Genomic DNA, 17044 nt, shown 5'->3' with positions numbered 1-17044 from the left:
ATAATGAAAACCAATCGATGCTGTGTTGCCACCTGCTTGATAAAGATGTGGTCGAGGTATATGCTCCTTGTGTCTTGCTGATAATAAACTGGAACCGAAATGGGAGCACAGAACAATGTTATATACTCCAACTCTTGCCGCTGACATGTCCAAACAAGGAAGTGTTGGTACGTACGAGAGATGAGAAGAAGGCGGTAGCTGCTAAACTTACCGCATCTATCTGCAGAAACATGCAATGCCATGCAAGTCAAAGACGGGAAGGACGGGAAAAAGATGCGAGGCGCCGCCATGCATTGCACTACGCGTCAAGCGTCAGCGCAAAGAAGATCCGGCGACGCCATCTAGCCAGCGCAGATATTGATTTTAGGGCATCGGAAGTTTTGGCTGTAGCTACTTTGTTGGATGTCACTCTTCAGATGTTGGTGTATCCTTGGCGAGTTTGTCATAAGCGCTGATGAGATACATAACCTTGATGCGGCTTAAAATCCATCACATCTTGCAGACGGGGCCAGATGCTCTTCTGCCATGAAGTTATAGATTAAATGCATATGTTGGAAACATTTGGCGGCGCTTAAGACCAGTCGTGGCTTTCCGTCCTTCCATCTATTCGTACAGCGAACGTATGCCTCGAGTGTCCCAGATGGATCATACTCTTTCTGTACTTTCACTGCTCGATTATACCTTCGTGTCATTCAACTTTGCATCACCTCAGCAGTGAGAAATCCATGGACCAGGATTGCTCTTACGAGGTGAAGTTGTGAGAAAGATTGAGGGTTGAAGAACAAGCGGGGTTCCGCATCCTTCGCAGAATGGCACATGCACGCATCTGTAGCAGCCTGCAACGACATCCTTAACTCACAATATGCAAGTAAAGAATGCCGACTAATTACGCTTATGCGGATGAGAAGTGCCCAACACTAAGAATAGCTTGAGTGAGCGTCTCAAGAAAAAATGGTTGATTATGTCCGTTAATTAGTGATAATTTTTATATTTAGACCATGCATGGTGCGAGATGCCTGCTGTACGTATCCATAATTCATCTTCAATTGAAGATGATCCATTGCGGGGTTATCGCAGGTCGGATCGGAAGAGGCGGTCTGTTCATGACAGCAATCAGAGCAACTTTTGAACATGTGATTTGTGTCTGTGGCCTTCGACGTCTTGCGACTAAAGCAGATCCTTCTTGAACAGCAACTTCCACATGACTTGAGCGGTTCTAAAGCACGGCTGATGTGTTCGCCCGAGTTCGAGCAAGGCTGTGGCTCTGTCATGGCGAGCAGAATGAACCAATGGGTCAATTTGGTGAGCTTGTAGGCAAGACCATGTCTTTCCTATTCAGAGTGTTATGTCTAAAATTCACAGCTCATCAACACCAGCAAGCTTCCAGACATCTGGGTGAGGGTCGGACTTTGCGAATATCTTGGCTGTATCCAGCTCATCAGAGTGCAAGTGTGCACCGGCTTCTCTCAAAGCTTCGACATGTTGAGGTAGTCCTGCGTGCGCAGCGACGAAGAGAGGAGTACGTCCATTGCGATTACGCAAATGGACGCTAGCTCCAAGATTTAGCATCTCTTTCAGTACATCAACGTTGGGTCCGGTAGCTGCAAGATGCTGTAATCATGGTCAGTCAAATGTTCTACTTTATGACCTCATCCAAGGTTTCTTCGAAGAAGGGCCAAAACTTACAACAGGAGTGTTTCCTGAGTAGTCTACATCGTTCAGAAGCCAGCGGTTCTCACCCCTGACAACGTCTCTCACACTCAGAGCATCTCCATCCTGGATAGCATAGCCCAGTGCAGTCAGACTCGATATTTCTGGAGTCAGAGTGCCACTAGTAGGATGTTGGAAGTGTGTTCGTCCTCTCTCCGTCAATTCACCTCTGAGTGAGTTGTGCATCTGCTTGGCCACGTCCTCAGGTGTCGATCCAGGGATAGAAAGTAGGTACGAAAGTTTTGTCAAAGCGGCTTCTGTGGTCATATCCTGACCAAAGACCACACCTGCACGTCCAAGATAGGTTGCTGGAGCGTACAGTGGACTGACACTGCCACTGAGACATTGTGTCACATTGACGATGACAATGCCACGTTTGACGGCGTCTGCCAAAACTTTAGTCATAGGCGAATCCGGCCCTCCAGGAGTGTTGCCAGCGCCGAAGGTTTCGAGCACCAAGCCCTTGAGTCCTTCAGTACGCAGGAACAGATCCACCATCTGTGGCTTGATACCAGGGAATACACGCAGACAAGCTACGTGAGCTGTGTCCAAGTTCGAGTGCACACAGAAAGGGTTCACAATTCTTGGCCTGTAGACGAGATCCCAGCTGACGTTGGTTCTTAAACTGCTGATAGTGGCGAGAGGCGGCATGTTCGGGCTGGCAAATCCATTGAAATCGTCGGCTGAGACTTTAGTCGCACGGTTGCCTCTGAAGAGCTTGAAGTTGAAGAACAAGCATACTTCGGGAATCATGAAATGGCCTGCGATAACAAGAGCGCCCAGCAGATTGTCCTGAGCATCATTTTGCAGCTGCATCATGGGCGCTTGCGAGCCAGTGAGAATAACAGGTTTTCCGAGATTTTGAAGCATGAAGCTGAGAGCACTACTGGTGTAGGCCAATGAGTCGGTTCCGTGCAAGACTACAAAGCCATCATAGAGCTGGTAGTTTCGCTCAATAGTTCTCGCAATCTGGTCCCAGCCTTCAGCATCGATGCTGCTGCTGTCGAGCAGTTGATCGAACTCCAGAACACTGTATCGGACCTGCCGACCATAGGTGCTTGTGGGAGTGCGCAAGCTTTGCACAGCTTTGCGGGTACCTTTTCCGTCTATGACAATCTCGAGCGGCTCGGGATATGAGCCGTCGTTGAAAGATGGTCTAGGAGCGAGACCGTTCTTCAGGAACCCTTTTCCCTGTAATAAAAGTTATTCAATTGTCGTTCCATCACATCCGGTATCACATACCGGTACAAGACCATTCTCAGATGGTTGCATGCATATCGTGCCTCCTGTAATCACGATCAGGACTCTTGCCTCAGGAACTTCCATTTCAGCCAATCTCAAGTGTGATAGATGGTACACTACTACACTAAAGAAAAGACGGGGCAGAAAGGAAGCGAGTGATCAGAAGGTATTTCAAGATGACGACCAAATCCTCGCAAAAAATGCCAAAGCCGAAACGTGGAGCAAAATCTGGAGAAGACGCGTTTTTCTCTCGTAAATATCAGGTAAATAATTGCTGCTAGTACCTATCTAGGTTAGAGCGTTGCTCCAGAATCCGATTGTCGGCCCGTGGCTTTCTGGCCACCACGATCGTCTTTGACCTTGCGTCTCTCTCTTCGACTGTTTGTTGCATTGTTCTGCTACCCTCAAAGCACATGTCGGCGCCATGACTAAGCTCGAATCTCGAGACAAAGATGCAACGTCGGGCTTTCACGAAATCGCGCCATCAAATCTCCCTGCTCTTTGACGCTTTGTACTGTAATGTGATGCGACCTTCTCATTGTCATTGAAAGGTCAGGTACCATATATATTCTCAGTGAAACCTGTAGGCCATACTTTGATCAGTTTTCGTTCTCCTGTGAAATTTTCCTTTCTTGTCTATCCTTTGTGAGTCTGCTGGCAGATCTCCTCGCTACAGAAAATCAACAAAATTCAGTAAGCACCTTCATCATCCAAGATCTTTAACTCTAGCACATACATCCACGGTAAACATAATATTCTCTATCTCTTTTGCCAAATAACAACAGACATAATGGCCAGAGGAAAGGGTGGTAACAACAGTTATTGCAACTATTGTAAAAAACCTGGACACTTGCAAAAGAATTGCCGCGATGATCCAAAAAACAATAACAACAACCAGAACAACAACCAAAACAACAACCAGAACAACAACAAAAACAACAACAAATGTGGCTATTGCGGAAACAATGGTCACTACGAAGCGTACTGTGACAAGAAGAGGCAGGATGCTGCCAACACTGGGGCCCACAGCGGCTACCTCATGACTGCTCCATGGCAAATTTCCCCACCACAGCCCGAAGCCTTGTGGTGCAAATGGTGCAACTCGCTCTATCACAGCACGGCTAGCTGTCAAAACACGAACTCGAAACTCGAAGTCATCGTCATGGCGGAAAGCAATAGCAACCGTTGCGACAGGTGCGGATACAAAGGCCATGTCAGCACCAATTGTCGTAATCCTCATCCAGAAGTGAAGTGCATCTTCTGTCAAATACCTGGCCACGCTTTCCAAGACTGTGTTCGGCGCACCGAGCCTCGAATCCACGAGATTCTCGCCTCACTTCCTCCGCAGCAGTCAGATTCGACTGTCAAGAAAGATGAATCAAGCCATGCTATGAGCAACACAATCACGACGTTCAAAAGGAGAAGAGAGGCACTCGACCAGAGTCAGAAGGCCTGCAATGACTTCATCACTAATCTTGTCAATGCCACCAGTAACAAGGAAACACAAGACGTCATCCCCGTCAAGAATGATGAACTTGGTTACATCATGGATGGAGTTCTGCACTGGACGCCAGGAGCTGATTGTAACTTGTGGGGCAAGGACCTCACTGAAACTGTCAAAGCGATGGGAATGTACCATGTGGCTGAAGGTATGTCTTTCTTCCGCATCGCTTATGCTATTCACAGGCTCGAGGCCGGCTTCAACATCAGCTGCGCTCATTGGGGGTGCAAAGGCAGTGCCATGATCATAACACCCGAGTTCCAACCGGTCAATGTCTCCACTCGTAGTGGATATCCTCGCGACCAAGCCGAACACGCCGTATTTTTGGCAACCAATTGTTCGCATTCATTCTTTGCTTTCGAATGGAGACGCTCCCGTATCGAACAGGGAGACTTGACGCCACTTTACCTGCTCCAGGCAGCCCACTCGAACCCCATACTCAATCAATACACTGAGTTGAAGGCCGGTATCACTAAACGAGACCTCGATCTCGAGTATGATGCCATGCTAGAAACTGAGAAAAGACGTCAAGCCCTAGATGTTGAACAACAGAAGATATTCGAGACATCCAGGAAACTTGAACTTCAGGAAGTGGAGTTTAGAAAACATGCGGAACGACTTGTCTCACCTATGGACTATAAGATGAACACTCCCATCACCAGCACCCAGAACAACAATGGTCTCCCTCCATTTTCGGCGGGTAGCAGTGGCAGCGGCAGACCTCCAAAAGGCAGTGGCCCTTCTGATCCCAACCCTCCCTCTGGATCAACTGGTTTCTATGGCACTGGTTTCCCTGCCCCTAAGGCTACTCCCGATCACGGCAGCAACCCTCACTATAATCCTCCCAACCATGGGAAGAAGCGTGAATGGCGTGATACTGTGATGACAGAAGCCCCTGCTCCTTTCAAATTCACCAAAGCTGGAAGCGGAGTTTCGAGCCCGCCTAAACGTTCAAAGCCTGAATACCATGGACCTGTCTCTGACAATGTACGCCCCAAAGGCGTGGAGAAGATCAAAAAGGCTCTAAGTGGCAAAGGCGCCACTGTTGTGCGACCAGAGGGCAAGAAAGGTGAGAAAGGTGGTAGTGCAGGTGAGAGAGGGCCCCGTAAAGGTTACTCACCAAGAGGCGGCCATACTGGCGGCTCTGAAGGTGTATCTCGTGGTCCCCCTGATGCTTCAACTGGCGGAGACAGCGATGACGATCAAGTCCTTTAGATACTCCAGTGAGCAGAAATGGAAATTACTATTGTTGTTGATCTTGTCAAACCCCACAAAATATGTCTCCTCAACTTGACCAAAGGTGTGTCTAAATAACCGAGTGTAAGAAAAATTCTCTTCAATTTTCCCCGTGTGCGAAAGACAGTCACAGTGTAGTTATAGAAGTGCATGATATTTTCGCAAAGAATGTGGTTTTCACAGGGAGAACCCTATTAGAGGGAGTCTCAATGGACAGGCTCACATTCTAATTGTAACTGTGCATTTCGCTGGCTCACCATAACCCTTGTACCTCGGATTTGAGAAGGAGAAAACTACAAATTTGTGACTGTCTTTAGCACACGTTGACGATGTAAGAAGTCGTAACTAAATAAACTTCGATCTATGTACTGTGATGCCAAAATCTTTCTATGTGACATAGTATCCTCAAATAGAAGCCACAGGCTTTCTATCATGGTACTCATACTCCTCTTCATGTCTGAACTCTTGGCTGATAACGATGCCTTCCTCACTCACTAGATCTTTCAAATTGTCACTCTCTTCGGCGACAGTGGTGGTGATGGTCCTGGTCTGGTTCTTGTTCTTGCTCGGAGAGTGCATATGATAAGATTCGCAGTTCTGGTAGTCGCGAGTCCTCTTGCCGGAACGTGAGGACGTAGATGCCATCCATTTGAAACGAACGAACAGAGGCTTCAGGCTGGGGACACTACCAATGGTGATGGCGATAAGATCTTCGATAATAGACCAGATCATAAGATCGGAGAAACCCCAAACGTAGTCGACAGGAGCAAGGAAGCGATTGAAGTAGAAGGCGCGAACCACAGTAGCGGCACTAGCACTGCAGAGGCTTTGTCAGTCGATCGTTCCTGGTACAGTTCTTCACCATGACACTTACAGGAAACCAAGACTCAGGATAGCAGCCAAGCCAAATTTAAGCTTCTTGTCCATTTGGAGGTTCCAGAGGATAACATAGGGAAGGATAGAGCAGGAAAAGTCGGTGATACCTAGAACAACAGCGAAGTCAGCATGGTATAGCTAATTTGCCAGCAGGAACAACTCACAGCTCGACACAGTTGTATAGATAGCAACATTTTTGATCACTTCAGGTGCAGCACATTTGCCGATACCTGTCCAGGAGGCTGAGAGAGGGACGCAGAGGGACAAGCAGGCGACCGTGGTGATGAAGCCGCAGCAGAAAGACAAGAAGATGATGAAGTACAACAAATTCCTGACGCCTCTGCTGGTGGTAATCCGAAGGAGAGCAAAGCAAATGCTGCTCTTGACAAAGATGAGTGAAATAAGATAAAAGCACTGAAACATTATTATGCTATGCCTGGCATCGACAAGCTGTTCCGAGGTCAAGTAGATGTCCCTCACGCCGATACCTGTGTTGCATCCGTACATGACGACCACACAGGTGCAAAAGAAAAGTACCTGTCTCTTGTAAGCCACTGTGATCTTGTATAGTCTTCAACAGACAGTGCACATACCTGGCCAATCACCATTGACCAATCATCAAGACCAAAGCCTCTGATAGATATGCGAACAACGCATCTGACCGCAATGACAATAGTCGTAACGAGCAAGCTCACTAGAGCGATGACAAAGGTAGACAGCTGCTTTCCCTCCATGACTTGTTTGTATATTGGATTGATTCGTCGAGTCTGCACGCAATATATGAAAGAAGGACCAGGATGACTCAGTACGGCTGCAGCCTATATATGCTGAGACCATTGCATTCTGTCTTTCCTCACAAAGCCATGAAGAAGGTCGAGACTTCATGATTGAATGACTCGTCGTCTTGTTTCAAAATCAGGTACCACTTCCAAAGGTAAAACTGTAATCCAGTGCTTTCCGTTAAGAGCTGCTGCATCGGAGGCTTAAATCAAGCCACAAGGTGTATCGACGTCAGCAAAAACCCTCGAAGCTCCCTCAAATCGAAGGATTGGAAAAATTCAAAGATCTTGGGAGGCGCAATCCATCGATCTAGAATCTGAGATCTTTGCTTGGCTACGCCATCCTTCCAAGAATTCAACTGCGCACTTTCCTTCGCAAAGGTCATTTCCTTCTTTCATTTGTCCTTGCCATAGAAATGTAGCTGCCGTAGCAAAACCGAGAGAAGCCCTAATTCGTTGACACACTAGGCATCAGCAGAAGAGGTGCGGTTTCCTCATACAGCTGTTTCCATCCTTGGCACTCAACCTCGACGCTTTCTGTATTCGAATGACATACTGTCGCACAGATTCGAGAAAAACCTAGATGTCAGCTTTTTCGAATCAGACGCACGGCAGAGACGTCTTGAAAAGGTTCGTGAGTCGTTGGCGCAACCTTAAGATGCTGCGTCCATGAGTAAGTTCTGCGGCAGCTTCTCCGTGTGATGAAGTCTGCAACGTCTGGCCATCCTCTTGCTGCAACGTAGCGCGTTATATGCTTCAACAACACGCGTTTGCAACCGAATCGGAGCTGTGTACAGAAATTTCGCTGAGGAGTCTTCGAGAGGATGATTTCGTCTTGCGATAATTCCATGCATAGCTACAAGTACACGCATCATGACATGGCGCGTGAGGATGAGGCTCAACGGTGAGACAAGATCAAGCGACTTTATTCCGCGGACATGAGAGCGTGGCTGAAATACATCTTGCCAAGTACAGAACTAGATCGTGGAGAACCTGGAAAAGAACGAGATTTGAAGAACAGACCCTTCGACTCCTTGAGTGGTAATAATCGGCTATGGCAACTGCTGGGAATAATAGGAAAGAAGCAGTGACTTCAACTCGTCAGGTTCCTTGATTGAGTGCGAGTCAGAGTCTGCAACTCTATCAGTTGGTACTCAAATATATCCTGGAGCCATACTCCGTACTGGTGAGAAGAGGTCTATACCATTCCACGGCTCGCTTGATGCTCGAAGGAGAATAGCGAAGCAAAGGCTCGACCACCCCATGTGCTAAAGTATGTAGCAACATTATGCTCCGACCATAGTAAAGACCTTCTCTATACTATAGAAAGGCACAATTGCTTTTAGAAACAGGGACATGACCAAAGAGAGCTGTAAAGACGTGACTTCTCAGTGGACACCACCCTGTCTCCTGATGATATTGTGCATTTCTATAACTACGTACGTCACATCCTTTTGCACACGGAGAGGGAGAATTTATGCACAGCAGTGGCAAAATGAAATGCAGAAGGAGAATCAGGAAGCGAAGAGCCATGTCACAGAGTGATCGAAAAAAAAAAAAATGACATAGGTGGTATGAAAAGACAAAAGCAAAAAGGTATAGTGAAATCATTACATCTCGTCCTCGCCGTGTTGTTCAGCCAGTAGCGGTACTGCCGCTCGCATGACTGTCTGTATCGTAAAGTCGTTGCTTCCGCATATCGCTGTGTTTGTGTGCCTCCGCATTACTGTATTTTTTAGAAGATCTCGCTATCATCATCAAACGAATCTGTCCTCCGAATCAGCTCCTTCCACGCTTCATCTCCTCCAAGATGTCTAGGCTATTGATCATCTCCTTGGACGCCACATGGCATGTAGTCCATATGATCAACGTGGCCAAAGACTCTGTCCGCCTAGCACTATAATATTTTCTTCTTTGTAATTTGTGAAGTGAATGAGAAAAAAAAAAAAGCCAGAAGCAACAAAAATCACGAACCATAACTCTTGCTCGAAGGCACTGGCTTCCTTCTTACAGTGCCAGAGACCTGCTCTTGTTGGCTTTGTTCGTTAGCACCGCTGGGAGCACGCGAGCCCATCGGTCTGGGTCCGGTAATTTTTCGAGATGGACTGGGTTGGTTGGCTACCCGAGGGCTAGCTGTCGGTTCAGGTGAACGCTAATCAAATCGAGGTTAGCCAAGCACATGAATGCACTGCGTGAAGACTCACATGTCCACGGTCTGTTTCAAGAGAATATCTCACTTCTTCAATGGGCTCAAGCAAGTGTCCTGAGCCAAGTGGAGTCGAGTAATACATCTGGCGTGGTTTCTGCGGTGCTTGCTGTCGCTGCTCCTTTGGTGGCTCGACTTCGACTCTAGGCGCCGCCTTTGGTTTGTTTTCAGGAACCAGAGGGCCGTTGTCCTTCCCTAGAGGTATTCCACTGAGTTTGTTTGTTCGTGCCAGAGAGAGCGAAGGGTTCGATCCCCATTGCAAGGGGTCGAAATCACTGTCCACAGTGCGTTGTGAAAGGTCACTGCTCGTCGCTGTCTCGAAATGATCAGGTCCACTGAAGGTTCGAGCTTCGTTCTCAAGATTTGTTTGGTGACGATGCGTCGGCCCTGGTCGAGGCTGAGGATGCTGGAGAAGCAAAGAATCACGATGAGCCGAATATTTAGGGTCATCAAAATTGTCCATCTCATTGCCGTCCGGAAGGATGATGGGAATGTTCTCAAGTTGGGAGCTTGTCTCGGAAGGAATAAGCGGTGATGGTGTTCGTGTCATATCACTAATCCCGCTGCGGATGCTTCTATCATCAGGCAGATGCTCTCTGGCTGCCTGATCTTTAGCCAGCGACTGTGTGGATCGAAGACGATCTTCGGATCTCAGTGCATATCCATTGGCGTAATAGCCAGCACCATTAGAACTCAAACTGTCGCCACTGCTAGAGGCGTTGGTGTACTGGCTTCGTCGTCTATCGTTTGCATCAGAATTCTCGGGAAACGAGGAGGTCGTCGTCTTAGACCAACGAGAAATTTTCGGAATGCCAAAGACAGATTGCTTGCGCTGCTTCTCAGGGGTACCGGCACCATTGTGGGCGTCGAATGGGCTATGTCGTTGTTGCACAGGGGTTGCGGCAGAGTCAAAGGATCCTGACCTACGGTTGAACGACTCTTGTGTCGGTGTCAGGAGCCTCTCATTGTTCTCGAATTGATTATCAAGAACGTGAGTTTCATGTTGCTCTAGAAAAGATCCACCATCATTGCTCTCTTCTTCCATAACAGTGCTGACACGATTAATTGAGTCCCTACGGCCATTATACCCAGAGTGGAAATACCTCTCCTGCGGAGAGGTTGTCTTCTCCTTGGGTGAAGGGACCGATACATTGCCAGAATGATTAGAGAGACGACCAGAATGATTCGGGGTTGACGAAGTACCAGCTTGTCCTTCAGGCTCGTATCCAGAGTCTCGTCCATAATATGCTCGATCCTCGTACGAGTCGAAGCTACTACCACGAAGTGACATAGGTGGTCGATCGCCTTGGGTCATCTTCAGATCCTCAACGTCTCCAAGGATCTGGTTCAACATGTCTTCGATCTTGGACAAATCATTGGAACCTCTCTTACTCAATCCTCTCAGTGCCCGCTTGAAGACATTCTTGCGTTTCATCGGAATATCCTCTTCGTTGTAAGTGCCATGAACTATTCGAGGTTGGGCTGGTGGTTGGGGTCGAGGACCACCAAGTACCTTCTTGACTGTATATTCGGCATCGCGATCCGTGTTTTCCATGATTTTGCGATCTTGCTCGGCAATAAACTTTTTCATTTCCTCAAATTCATGGCGCATTTCCGCAGCACTGCGCACCAGAGTGACAAGAATTTCTGTATCCCTTGCATTGCGATGCGCGTCTCGGACAGTAAGATGGTCCATCAACGCAACCACATCCTTGGATTGGATCGTATCGATTCCTCTGCCGGTGGCACTGTCGTAGAGTGGAGAAGACATGCCATGAGAATTGCCACTCAAATAACGGCTGTGCTTCCCGACGAATGCTTCCTCCTGCGCTGTGTCCACGTCATGTCCTTCCGACTGGATTTTGGCATGCATCTTGTGGCCCCTAGGGGTAGAAGCTCCATTGGAACGAGCATAGGCCGCAGATGCGTAACCTTCGTCTCCAAGGTGAGCAGGAGAGGCTGTCTCCGCGCGTCCCAAATGAACAGCCTGGGCTTGCCGCACATCTGGAGTCGTTTCGCGAGAGGCATAGTCCTCGACCACTGCTTGGTTCGTTGAAAGATGCTTGTCTGAGCTGTGCTGACTCAGAATCTTGTCTGCTGCAAAGGCACCAGCAGCGATGCCGGCCCCCACTTTGGCTTTCTCGTTCGTGGAGGAACTGTGTTCCGAAATACTATCGTGTCGAATGGCTGCTCTCTCTGGGCTGTGTGAGAATGAAGACAAAAAGTTGAAGTGGCCATCGCCTCGGCCGGGCCCTTGAATCTCGGGAGGATTTGTGCTCAAATCAGACTCGGAGTCAATTCCATGTCCAATTTCGGGCAAGGGATCATTGACATCAGGAATGCCATGGGCGCTCAGCTGGACAGGGGAAGAGTCTATGTGCACGCGTTCCTCGTGCGAGTTCTCGCTTTGGCGCGGAGAACTAGTAGGTTGAGCAGAAGAGCCTCGGCTGGACAAGGCCAGCGCATTCTCACGTAATGCGCTCCATCGGCTTTGAGTCGGATATTGTGTGGGTGAGTCTGCACTCTGCTGATCCGTTGATTGATGATAAGGCTCCTCACGCACCCCATTGACCAGTCGCTCGCGGTTATGCACGTCTTCGATGTTGCTTGGGGTTGTTTGCGATGATTGAAGACTGGTGCTCACTGTAGAAGGGTCTATCAAAGAGGCGACGGCAGATTCAACACCGTATGGCCGGTGTGTATACTGTGCAGTCGCAGCAACTCCCTGAATGTCACGCTCCGGACTCCTTTCGCTTGATAGACGGCTGTCTTCGGTGTACTGCGTCAAACGACGTTCATCGAAGGATTCAGGAATCGTGCTCGAATCCGCGAGTGATTTACGATATTCCTCGTTCTTTTCATGCTCCTTCTGAAACCATTCTTCCAGCTCGCTACGCTCTTCAGCATCATCATACATTTGTGCAGGTGACTGAGGAGTTCTAGCAACATCGAAGTTCTTCTTCAGAGCGCTTGGAGAATTGGGCGCCGAAACAGGAGACATGGCGTTACGTTGTCGTTCCTCGAATCCGGCGGAGAGCTCGGAGACTCTACTGCGAGGCCGTAATCCATGAGGAATCAAAGGATCATTCAGACTGTCTCTGAAAGTAGAAACACTCTGTGTAGGGCTCAAATCATGCTTTCCAATCTCCTGATGAACAGATTCGTCACCACCCAAGCCAGCTGCAGCTAATGCTGCTATCTTAGCTTTGGTCGAGATGGACTGAATGTTGGCAGTATGCTCTTGTGTCGAAGAGTGACGGCTGTGGCTGGACTCTAAAAGTCTAGGGGGACGAGCTTCTTTACCTTTAGGGGTTGTGGACGCTGGTGATACAGAACCGCGAAGCGAGCCGCGTCGAACCTCACAGATTGGAGTCTGGTGTTCGGTACCAGAAGCAGATGGTGGACGCTCGGTTGATGCTGTGAGGATGGACTGGCGGGTGACTTCGGAATCATTGATGGCCGATGCGCCAGTCCAGGGCATAGGTGGGATATCCTCTTTGCGGTAGGTTTTCTCGGTTTCGGTAAGACTCGTGGAATCACTGCGACTTCCTCGGGCTTTGCGCTTTTTACGACGTTCACGACTGATATTGTCTTGAGAGTCATGGTGACGAAGGGCTGCGGCAGTAAGCACACCGCCAGCAATACCAGCAGCAGCAGTTTCCTTGACTCGGTGTGACTCCTTATCCTTGCTTGACCTGCTATGTAGAGATTCTTCCCGTGTCGAGGTGCGCGAAGAACGACGTTCACGACGAGGACGATCAGAATCTCCGCGACTAGACCGACGAGTCTTTTCACGGCGCTCTGAGTCCCCTCGGGAGAGTACCTCGCCAGGATCATCATCATATCGGTTGAGGACAACCTTAGGTTTACTTGATGTCCCAGATTTAGCAGTGCGCAGTTCCACTTCATCATCGGTATATGAGCCATGTGATGAGCGGCGTTGCTCATTCTTCAGATGAGTAATTTCTGGTAATATTAGACGACGAACAGTGTCCTCTACCATTTGTAGAAGCTTTGGATTGTTCAGCGACACCTTCGAAGTGGCGCCGGAGGCGTACGAAAGGTTGCTAGGGGACAGATTCGAAGATAATATGGACGACTCGGCAGCGCTAGCGAGGTCGTCTTCGCGTGTGGAGCGGGAGGACCGTCGGCGGCGCTCTTTTGTTGGTTTTGTATCGGGCTCATACTCAATAGGTTCGCCACGTTGACGCTGCATCAACTTCTCAATGACCTTCTGCTTGATGCGCTCGTGGCTGGCGCTGCGTGCTCGGTCCTGTGCAGGCAGATCTAGAAGACTCTGACTGTGGCTCGCGTCTTCAGATACATCTTGGCTTACTGCCAAGATTTGTGAAGGTTCAAGTAAGCTATCGGGAGGCATTGATGAGACGTCCGAGGTAACAGGAAGGTAGTGTAAGTCGCGGGATTCCCGACCCTGCTTTAGACTTGATATGTCGCTGTGGTTGAGGATCTCGACCTCGACCGGAGGCACGGCTGAAACGTTGCTCTCTGAAGATTGACTGACTTCGGTAGCTTCTACTGGTGTAGCTTTGTCTGGCGATTTGGCACCCAAAGAAATGCGGCGTGTATATGAAGGCTTTTTGTCACGACCGATGCCAGTGATTTGGACAGAATCCGAGGTCTTTGATTTGCGGTGGGCCGAAGGAGTAACTTTGACACGAACGCTGGGGCGATTCTTCCCTTTGTCGCCCTTGGTGGCTTCGAAGTATTCGATCAACAGCGAAGTCTGTGACTTGTTGCGACCGTGGCGGAGGCGAGGGCCTTCTTTAGAGGTAAGTTTGTGTGTAGAGATGGTAATGGGACTGCCGTCTTCGGGAATTGAGTATGAAGTCTGATCGGTACGGCGCGAGAGGTTGGTGGCTACATCAGTATCGTCGACATCGGTAGGTTCAGTAGGTGCGGGCAGTGGTGGTCGTTGATGAGCTTCGACACCCATGGCGACGGCGACTGCACGACAAATTCTAGGAGGATGAGGATGCGACTGTCATTGCAGCCCGACGGGTGATGAGTGGTGATGATAGTCTGAGACGCTGCCAATCCGAATGCGCAGATTCGTTGTGTCCTAGACTCCAGCCGCAAGGTGCTTAGATGAAGGGCTGTCGGTGTCCGTGAGGCGCTCGAGATGGGAACAAACAGTCAAGGATGTCGAGGCCTGCGAGGACTGCTGTGAGCAGAGGCGATTGATTGCTAGGCAGCGCCAATCAGCAAACGACGCGACAAACCATGGCCATGGCACTTTTGTGATAAAGTCGGCACCTTTTTTGTGGAGAATCAGGTTCAGTGTTGATATGGACCGTTAGATAACCGGTCTTCCCGGCGCGCCGTCCAGAGCTTGTTTTAAGAAACTGCAAACGCTCCACTTAAGGAACTTGTAGATTTCTGGCTTCGAACTTCGCACTGGATGTATCTGGCGCAGCATGGGAAAAAGGCAGGATTCAAGAACGTCGGCTGCAGCCGCGGCAAAACTGGTCGACTCAGATGCAAGATGCTGCCCACAAGCGACCTCCTCACAGAAACAAGTGGTTAGACTTTGCACGCCAGGCGCATCCCGCACTTCCGCTGCCGGGTCAACGCTCAAGCATGGATCACTGTTTCGCTCTCGACTCTTGACACTTGACTCTTGCTGCTCCTTACCCTGTCAATCCTCCTCCATTCGTACTCCACTGCGCCTCGCAACAACCCACCGCTGTCTTTGTTTGATTCCCCAGCACTCATGCGTACCATCACACCGCGCTCCATGTGCGATGCACCATGTAACCCAACCTAATCTTCCCTGTTCGTCACCGCACTTGATCGGCGCATACCTCTAGTCCTGGTTGGCTGGTACCCGTCCCCAACCTCTTCCGCTGGTGCCAACTCACCATCACTGTGTCATTGGGCATCCTGTGGCTGGCCGCGTGTGTGTGTCAATCTGTGCCACTCGCTCGACTTCCTGCTTTATTCTCATATTCCACCAATCCATGTCCCAGCCTTTGACTTGATGCTTACAATCTGATTCCGCATCGGAAACTTGCGTCGCCAAGGCCAAGGCCACTGCGGTACAAGTACTCAACCACACAGGTTTTAATATGCTATACAGCCATACACTGCAAATCCGTCAAGCCATGCTAAGTCTTTACTATCCGACCATGTCTGCTCAGGCATTTGGGGCCGATATAGCCATGTCGATGCATACCAAATGCCTGGTCACTGGGTATCGAGACAGTGCACTGCCCTCTCGTGCCTCGTCTGGTAGGCTCTCGCCTTGAGCTCCTCGACATCTGGACCTCTCGAAAGATTGATCCACTCCAACCAGCGAGATCTTGGCTGAAGCTCTCTGCTAGAGGTGAAGTGGAACGAGGATGGGTTAGGCGCGCTAAGCATAGGCTTCATTACGAACAGCTCCTGCAAAGCTCAAGACTTTTGGCGACCACCTAATCAGTGACATGTCGTAGACCTTTATTGCTGATATGTATAGCAGTAAACTCCTCGGAATGTGGTAGCATATGCTAATAAGCATCTTCCGCTCGAAGAACCTCCAACCCCACAGTTTCTCCACCTCTCCGCAAAACGTCTCGATGCTTGATGCTTTGTCGTTGGCCGTGCGAGCCGCTGTCGCCTTTGACGATGGACGCCTTAAAAACATCAATGGACAAAGACACATTGCTACCAGCTCGCAAAACTATCTGACGCCGCCATGTCCACTTCTCGATGAACTTATGCTTGACAGTCGCAATTGCTCGATGTTACATACCCCTCAGCACAGAATCAGACAGCCGAGGGCGTTGATCTTTAGCCTTTTGGTTCGATCTGGGGGAAAGGACGCCAACCCTAATGACCAAAGGACAAAGTACAAGACTACAGGAGCACGGTCAAGAGCATGGGCTGGTCTATAGAGCATGCGGTCAAGAACGACGCACTTCCTTGTTCTGCACCTGGCCATGCCGCCATGCTGTGCACTCTGACAGTGGCTTGCCTACGCAGCCTGTATAAACTTCATGCAGCACCTTCGATACTAGCACATTCACAATCAGTACGAGTACGAAAGCTTCGTTGTCCTAAACGGCTTCTGTATGGAAGCCCGCCACATTGTATACTGAACATCGTGACGATAGCCTGAAGCTGCGTTAGCTGCGAATTGTGCCCCGAGAATCTGTGCACTGCACTACAGCATGAAGGAGAGATTTAAGGTGATGCACCTGGATGATTGAGCATTCGCATGAAGATTTGTTGTCGACGTTCAAGATGTGAAGAGGGGTCTTGGACGGAAGTCGGCTTGAAGCTGGGCGATCGTCACCAAATCAGGAAATGTTAGAGCCCCTCGGCTGTTCGGCATGGACGATTGATGAGGATTTTGAGTGAGGCCCGCTCACTTTGCGGTTCCGAAACGGCCTGACTATGGACAAACGCTCGAGAGAACATGTAGATATGGCTCACTCAGCCTTCGTTCCTGGCATCCTACCATCCACCAGACTTTTACGTGTCTCGTTGTGCGAA

At 49.4% G+C, this 17044-nt stretch overlaps 3 protein-coding genes across 3 annotated transcripts; all 3 read right to left on the bottom strand.

The window, feature by feature from the left end:
- Positions 1-1356: 1356 nt before the first annotated feature.
- Positions 1357-3036, bottom strand: M437DRAFT_53863 (asparaginase-domain-containing protein; the record flags this gene model as incomplete). Its single annotated transcript, XM_041022596.1, has 3 exons — positions 1357-1611; positions 1687-2901; positions 2953-3036. The coding sequence occupies 3 exons, from the start codon at positions 3034-3036 to the stop codon at positions 1357-1359; spliced, it is 1554 nt and encodes a 517-aa protein (XP_040877805.1).
- A 3058-nt stretch (positions 3037-6094) lies between these two features.
- Positions 6095-7299, bottom strand: M437DRAFT_77139 (uncharacterized protein; the record flags this gene model as incomplete). Its single annotated transcript, XM_041026748.1, has 4 exons — positions 6095-6506; positions 6564-6672; positions 6730-7102; positions 7159-7299. The coding sequence occupies 4 exons, from the start codon at positions 7297-7299 to the stop codon at positions 6095-6097; spliced, it is 1035 nt and encodes a 344-aa protein (XP_040877804.1).
- Positions 7300-9310: 2011 nt separating this feature from the next.
- On the bottom strand, positions 9311-14504 carry M437DRAFT_67944 (uncharacterized protein; the record flags this gene model as incomplete). The annotated part of the gene is made up of 2 exons (XM_041025022.1): positions 9311-9496; positions 9549-14504. 2 exons carry the CDS (start codon positions 14502-14504, stop codon positions 9311-9313), a joined length of 5142 nt encoding a protein of 1713 aa, XP_040877803.1.
- Positions 14505-17044: the final 2540 nt, after the last annotated feature.

Source organism: Aureobasidium melanogenum, assembly GCF_000721775.1.
Source record: "Aureobasidium melanogenum CBS 110374 unplaced genomic scaffold scaffold_18, whole genome shotgun sequence".
Classification (NCBI taxonomy): Eukaryota; Fungi; Ascomycota; class Dothideomycetes; order Dothideales; family Saccotheciaceae; genus Aureobasidium; species Aureobasidium melanogenum.
Note: the sequence above shows the minus strand (reverse complement) of the source record. Positions and strands in the feature narration are given on the sequence as shown.